General features: G+C 36.8%; 1 protein-coding gene across 1 annotated transcript; it reads right to left on the reverse strand.

Annotated features, from left to right (window-relative positions):
* Positions 1-1,917: 1,917 nt before the first annotated feature.
* cd83 (CD83 molecule) lies at positions 1,918-5,429 on the reverse strand. Its single transcript, XM_007572904.2, has 5 exons — positions 5,298-5,429; positions 5,027-5,160; positions 3,610-3,838; positions 3,231-3,355; positions 1,918-3,116 (listed from the first exon to the last, which is right to left on the reverse strand). Exons 1-5 carry the CDS (start codon positions 5,347-5,349, stop codon positions 2,964-2,966), a joined length of 693 nt encoding a protein of 230 aa, XP_007572966.1. The 5' UTR covers positions 5,350-5,429; the 3' UTR covers positions 1,918-2,963.
* Between the last annotated feature and the right edge of the window lie 2,259 nt (positions 5,430-7,688).

Genomic DNA, 7,688 nt, shown 5'->3' on the forward strand with positions numbered 1-7,688 from the left:
ATTATGTCTATGTCTGGCTTCAGACAAAGGGTCAGAGATAGCTCCTGGTTGGATGAACAAAGATACGCCTTATTTGAATAAATTAAAGAAAAGAAGATAAAACTTTCTACACAGAAGTAACAAATCAGATATGCTCTTGCAACTCTCCAAAGATGTCTTTGCACGTCTTTGCTTTTCTTTCTTTCCTTCTTTTCCAAGTCTGTCAGGTAAATGAATGTATGTCTCCGTTGTTCTGCAGTTTCTGTGTAAGTTTATGCATTGTCTTATATTGGATTAAACTCTGCAATTCTGTGACGTCAACACGCATTGTTGTTTTCCTTGTGGCCACACGTGGCTCGCCGAGAGGACCTGGGATCCAGAGGAAGAGAGAGAGCCAAACATTTTTCCAAAATTAATTAATTCAGATATCTTCCTTAACACCAGTCACATACCAAACGGCAACACTCTTCTCATTAGGATGAACAAAGAAAACAACAAGTGAGAAGCTAATACTTTTATTTCAGGTTGCATTATATATTAAGTTGTGTTATTGCGGGGCAATTTCAGGTTAGGTGGTCTGTGACTGTTTAACAAACAGTCCTCGGACTAAACAGGCCTAGAACTTTTTCACTGCATTAGATGATCCACTTGCATGTAAACTTAACAAGAAAAAGCAGGTAGTCACCATAACTTCTCATTTAAAATTAATAATGTGATGTTTTCATCAATCAATATTATACAACACATTAGAAATAAATGACCCAGAATTCTTCATGTCAAAAAACAAAATTGATACTGGGAGGATACAAAAAACAATTGAATCAACAGTGCAGGTTTTCACAGGAATATAATTATCATACATGCAAAAATAATAACCAAAATATTCTTCAGGAAGTTTAGAAGCAACTGCCTTTTTGAGTACTATGAATCAAAACCATTCAAATTCAAGAGTTTGTGGAAGATTCTCAAGGTGTGGACTACGATTATAGTCAGTGCCTCAAGACCAAGCACACACAGAGTGTCACGAACATCGGCTACAACTGTTGAATTCATCGTGTTGTTAAGCCACTACTGAACCACAGATATCAGAAGTTGCTTGAGGTACAGTGTGTCACTGATATGTTGAACATCTGACACTTTGTTATTATGGGTTTTATGAAGTTTTTTTAGCAGTTTTATGAACTTTCCAGGACACCTACATCATTGCTGCATCAGTGTCACGGTGGTTTCTTGCCAGTTAGTAAATTAAATAATTTTATTAAATAATTTTAACATGAGTGTATGCTTAATAAACTGTTTCTGTAGCCCAGGGATCTTTCAGTATTATACCAACATTGGAAGATGTACAGAGTTGACACAAACCCACACTTAGCTTGAAGTTTTTATTTCAATTTTAATGTAAAAAGCCAAACATAACAAAAAGTGCTAGTGCACATGACATGTGTAAGAGATTCTACGTCACAGTATTAGCTGCCACAGCGTGTTATCTTACTTCCTTTTTCCATTTCTGGTTTAAAGAAGCAAGCGGAAAGATTAAAAAGGCTTATGATGGATTTTTCCATTTACGTATTGATTACATGACATACTAGGTTCCTCTGCTGTTACTTTACTTTCCTAACTGGACTTTCTAATAGTAATAGCAAACATTTCATTATTTCTTCGGCAAAGTACAAAAACATGCAAGGTTAAACCAGGGCAATAGCTTTCAAAGTTTCAAACCCGTGAAAAATCCAGAACTAAGAGACCAACATCCAAAACTTTCCCCAGAGTTAAATTTATACACAGTGTGGGTGTTTCTGTATGTCATCACTTTTCAGTTCTGCATTTAAAAGGTTAGTCTAGTCTGGTTCGCCCCCTCATAGTTTCATGCTTTTCCCATCTGCACCAACAAAACAATCCACAAACTTGAAGAAGAACATGAACACTAAAGCCTGAAACACGCTGTAATCAGATCCAGTTTTAATAAATAATGTACCTTTCACACCTTTGCACACACACACAGTATGAGAACATAAAACTAGAACTCAGTTATCAAGTTCTGAGTTCTGGAATGGCTCAGGAGCAGCTTTTACCAACATACAGTCAACTCACAGTAATCCCACAACAATGAAAAGCATATATTTGTCAACTAGTGTTTCTCTAAAGTTTTTTTATTTTCTTTGTTTAGCATAATTTCAGTTAAACATTTTCATAAAATCAATAGCTTTAAAGTAAAATAAAGAAAGACTGTTTAGTATAACTCTGCTTTAACTCCCCCTTTCATACCTAAATGTTATCATTTCTACCCCTCGTTTTTCCATTTCATACCTTTAAGCAAACCATTTTGTTTACATGTAGTTAAATTGCAGTAAATCGATCTTTTCCCCACACTACTAAAGTATTTCCTTAAATTATGGGGACAAATTGTGATAAAAATGCTCCAATCTCACAAATTATTTTTATTGGATTGTCCTGAATACCAACTAAACTGACTTCTTGTTGGTAGATATTAATTACTAGAGTAATAATACTACATTTCTTTACTGTAAAGCATATTAGTTGAATATAAAATAAAATAGATTTAAGTCACCAGCCATGAAAAACTGGGATGAATTGTCCCCTTGATGAATGGTTGAAAAAAATATATTTTTTAAAGGTATGAAATGGTGAAAGGATGAAATGATCAGCACCAGTTTTGGAACATAAATACCACAGTAAGAATAACAGTCTGACAAGAACAGAGCTTCCACCAGTGTATAGATGTTAGCCATGAAACGTCCTGCGTATGAAGCGGCTAATAGTGCATTTATATTGTTTTTTTAACTGAGGAACGGCGCGTCCAAGCAACAACAGCTGGCTGTGCGTCTTTCTGGCCTGAACTGGAGCAGCCCAAGCATCCTGGATCCAGCAGGCACTTTGATCGACCCTCTATAGATCCTTCTTCCTTGCAGCATTTTTGCTGTCTCGGAGGAGGCAGATTTTGTTGCATCTTTCTCAGACAGTCTTCAGACACAAATATGTTGCAACTTGGACAGTTTGGGACCCAAAGTGTAAATCAGCATCAAGTCCTTCTTTTCCAGCGGCTTGAGCGGTGCGTTCAGCAAGATTTCTTTCTTGGCTACCTGATTTCTGTCCTTGACTGTATTCTTCAAACATTTCTATGGAGGGAGAAAAGAAAACTCATTTAGATCAGGAATAAATGAGGATCACAAGTAAATAGAAGATAAAAATTAAACAAAGTGAAGGTACAATTAGAGAATTTTATCACTTACATAGCTCAAAAAGGAAATGAGAAGTGCGAGCACCAGCAGCACGGAGGCAAAAATAACCATGACTGTATCTGTCAGCAAAGGGGTTGCAGGTCCGATGGGAGATTCTGTGGCTTCAGCAGGACAATCTAGAGAAGGAAACAGAGAGAAACGCTTAGAACCTTCCACGTTAGGGATAAATGTAGTGATTATCACAAGTTATTAAAAATAGTAGCAATGATTTTAGCACCAAACGCTCTACATGTATTAAAAAGGGTTAAAAGCTAATTGGGGCTTTGCATACAACTTTAACCTCTTTATACAGGAAGATATTTTTCTGTCTAAAAGGGTCTGATTTGGAAACCACAAGGACCCACTTCACCATGAGGGGACTTCTTTTTACCTGGCAGTGTGAGCAGAACTTTCCCCTCCTGGTTCTGCTGTCCCACAGGTGCAGCCAGAAAACACAGGTACTCTCCACTGTCACAGCACGTCACGTTGGGCAGGACGAGGTCAAGGGATTCATCCTGCAGCTCCACCTTCCTGGTCACGTCTTTGTACCATCTGGTGGTGCCATTTGGGAGGCTTTTGGCCAGAAGGCCATTGCGCTGATGAGACGAGTCACTTCCAACCTGTGAAGCCATAGCAAAACTTGTTACATGTTTTTTCTTTATCTTTTGTTATTTATAGATTTAAGTAGGTATTAGACCAGCTCTGTAATCCTTAAACTGCCCTAGGGTGTAACAATATTTTATAACATTTTCTGAAGGCTATTCAAGTTTTTATTGGACATCAGCTGCTTTTCACCCATTTTCAAAGGAACATTTTACTGCCACTGAACCCTGACTTACAAACTGTCCTGCCAATAAAATGCTTCCCGGCTTACTGGTATGCTGAAAACTCAGCAAAGAATCAATTTGAAATTGGATCTGTAGGCTCTTTGTTACCAACTAGTCTTCAGGAACCAATTTGTTCCTGTGTGAATCTTTGAAAAGTAGAGAAGATAAATGTTTTTTTAGCTTTAACAGTTCATTCAGAAAGTTAATAGTAGAAAACATTCTACAATAAAGTAAAGGATGACACATTTCTCAGGTTATGTCAAGTTTGTACTTTAGTATCCTAAATATATATTCTTAAAAAAGGAGTGGTTTAAAACTTTTGCATAGACCAATTTGCACTTAGGTATGTTGTTCTTATTTGACTTATTTTCTTAATTAAATACTTGAGTTACAGGTTTACTATATGCTTACAATAAATCAATAATATATTACATTACTCTAAAGCTGGTAATCCTTTATGAGGTCAAAAATGAATATTCTGATCATTAAAGGCTGTCATCTTTTAAATAATCAATAAACCAGTGATGAAACATTTTTGATTAGTTATGTCAATTTGTAATGTTTATAAAATGTATATTTTTTTGTTAGTTTTACCCTAAAGTATTTCTAACATGTTTGCCAGATTATGAACTAAACTGTAATCGTTAAACTGATATGGTCTGGTAAACTTAATAAGCTTAATAATAAACAGACAGCAGTAAACAGTGAACTATAACAGCTTAACAACCAGTTTACAGTATAAACTACTGCTGCTGTTTCATTCTGGCTCACAACAAACAGGCTCCAATAATCCAGACTGCCGCTGTTCTTCTAATTCTGCCAGCTCAGGTTTATTTGCCCCAGCTGTTTCCAGTAACACACGAAGCTTTTAAAGGAAATCAAACTGAAACCAGCAGCAGTTCGGTAATGACAGGCGTGGATTTTCCCACTCGGAAATCTGCAGCCCTTGAAGAAAAGGTTTGAATAAGCGGATGTTCTTACCTTGTACCACCTCACGGCGCTGTACTGCACCCCGGGTATTTGTCTGGCGGTGCACCTCAGGACAGAGTCCTGATCAGAGAGAGTGAAAACCTCCAGCATGTCTTCGTTGACAGCTCTGCTGGATGCCGAGCACACTGACGGGTAGAAGAGAGGAAAACTGTACGTCAGTACGTTTTCCTTTCAGTTTGGATGACAGACGCGTGTTCCGATGTTGAATTCAAGTAAATAAACTGGAGATGTTACATAAAGACAAAAACTATTAGAAACTCACCCAGTGACAGCAGCAGAGGAACACACAGCAGGTGTGGAGTCATCATGTTCATGAGTAGATGAGAGACGCGGAGTCCAAACAATGGTTAACAGTCGGAGAAACGCAGACTGACATCCAGGGCGCTGATGTTTCTTTATATCTAGATGGTGCTCCTCCCACTTCCTTATTTTAGATTATTACTTTTTTGCTTGTTTTTACATCGTGGATTTTATTTTAGACTTAGAAATAACTGCAGATGAATTTTTATCATCTGATGACAACATAAACATTAGAAAATGATAAGCAAATCCATCCTGCTGCAGATGACCCTCTGAATAGTCAAGTTTGAATTTTGTTGTTTGTTAATTTAGAAGAAATGTAAGATGAATTAATGATTAATGAATTAATTCTTAGCTATGGGGCTCTGGGGAAACCTATTTAACATATGTTAAATAGGTTTAAACATGCAAACTCCTGCCACTGGACCCTGGATTTACTAAGTGTCTGAAAACAACAACAAAAAAAAAAAGTGACAGAATTGTTGAAACTCTAAATCTGACTGAGATGTGTGGACTTTTTTTTTTAATTATTATTAGCCAGCTAAAATCCAATCCATTTAAAACAGACTGGATTCTATCCAGTTGTGATTATTTTTCTTTTTGTGCCCTGTAAGGTACTCTAAATTAATTTTATTTTTAAATATTTGCTTACTTACATGTATTACTTAATTTAAAGGATAGTTTAGTTTTGATTCTAGTCTGGAAGCAACATTGATTTGTCTGTCATTTCAAACATTGGCTCTACTGTGTGCCCGTCAGAGAAAACTCCGCCTACACGCCTTCACCGGCGCAAGAAACCCGGAAGGGATGATATCGCTTCCAGTGCGGAGTTCCATTAGCCGGTAGCGGGATCGGTTTACTACGCTGACTTAACAGACTACTACAGCATGGCTAATTTGGTGGGCATAATGGTTGTTACAAGTGAGTATCACTATCAGTCTTTTTTTAGATTTAACTGTCTATTTATCATTGATTTAAGTGTCATCACCAACTTTGCGATAAATTAAAATCCGCACGTTTCAAATGTTTTTTTTGTTGTTTTTTTTTGCACATACTCTTAAATTATAAAGTATTTAGAGAGGACGTAACAGATTGTGTAGAAAACAGAAAATGATAATCTGATATACGGTTTAGAAACAGCGTGAAGGCGAGGGCGGGTCTGGGGGGTGGCATCTGAAGACTGTATCATTATACCGCGACAGGCGATGTTTCTATAATTAAAAGCAAGAGTAAAGCAGTTCACATAGAAAACATATTTACGGTTTTATAATAATTATATTGATAATAACAATAACAACATTCGGCTGAATGAAAGTGAAAGTTGCCTGTACAGGTATTCCCCGTACTCTACGTGGGGGATTTCCAGCCGTAAGGGAAAACATGTAGTTAGATGAAAGCTGTCAGGGATTTCCCGCAGTGATGCAACTGCTTTGGTTAGACAAACACGCGTTGAGACGTAAAAACTTCCCAAGATTTACTAGGAACTTAAAAAAAAAAATCAAGAGTTTCGATACTACGAATAACAATGGAAGCCCTTTTCGGCCACACTGATAAAAAAAAAGGTAAAAGAAAAAAAAGACTGATTATTATGATTTTTTTTATCAGAAGAAACAGGCTTCCATAAATAACAAAGCAACACATGTTAAAAAAAGATCCCTGTTGATGTGCAGAGTAAGGAATTTTTTTTCTCAGTTTTACAAGATGTTTTTTTTACATACACATTTTAGATTTACTATTGCTGTCAGTATGTTTTGATAAAAGGTTTGAGAAGAACTGCAGGTAATATAACCAGCAGCTGTTCTGTATGATGTTTTAAAATTAAGAAGATCTGTACCTCACTTCTCCTGCATCCTGGTCAGGTTTGCCAGTCTATACGGCAACATAAAAACAAATGGTGCAATAACATGCATACACACTCATACCTGAGCACAATTTGGAGCAACCGGTCAACCCACCATGAATGCACTGAGAAAATATGTTCACCTTCTTAGTGCAAGTAACAGTTTCACCACTAATAATTTACATTGCAAATAATTTCCTTTTACTTGTGGTAAAGTAATAGAAAACTATTAGCTCTAACAGTCATGAGTTGGATGGTGCTGTTGGATTTCTGTAAATGGGTCATTATTTTTTAATCACACATAAATAAGTTTATATCATTAAAAACATATTTACAACCTGCTACTTTTTTTCTGTTTCCTCAGCAGTTGCTGTGTTGGCGAGCAGCAGCTCACCGGTACAGGACAAAACTTCAGCATTCTCCTGCTGTGACCTGACTGTGAACTACACACATGACCTTACATGTGATGACTTATGGAGCTCCAATGAAATGGTAAAGTTCACCCTGGAAGTT

Source organism: Poecilia formosa, unplaced genomic scaffold (genome assembly GCF_000485575.1).
Source record: "Poecilia formosa unplaced genomic scaffold, Poecilia_formosa-5.1.2 Scaffold310, whole genome shotgun sequence".
NCBI lineage: Eukaryota > Metazoa > Chordata > Actinopteri > Cyprinodontiformes > Poeciliidae > Poecilia > Poecilia formosa.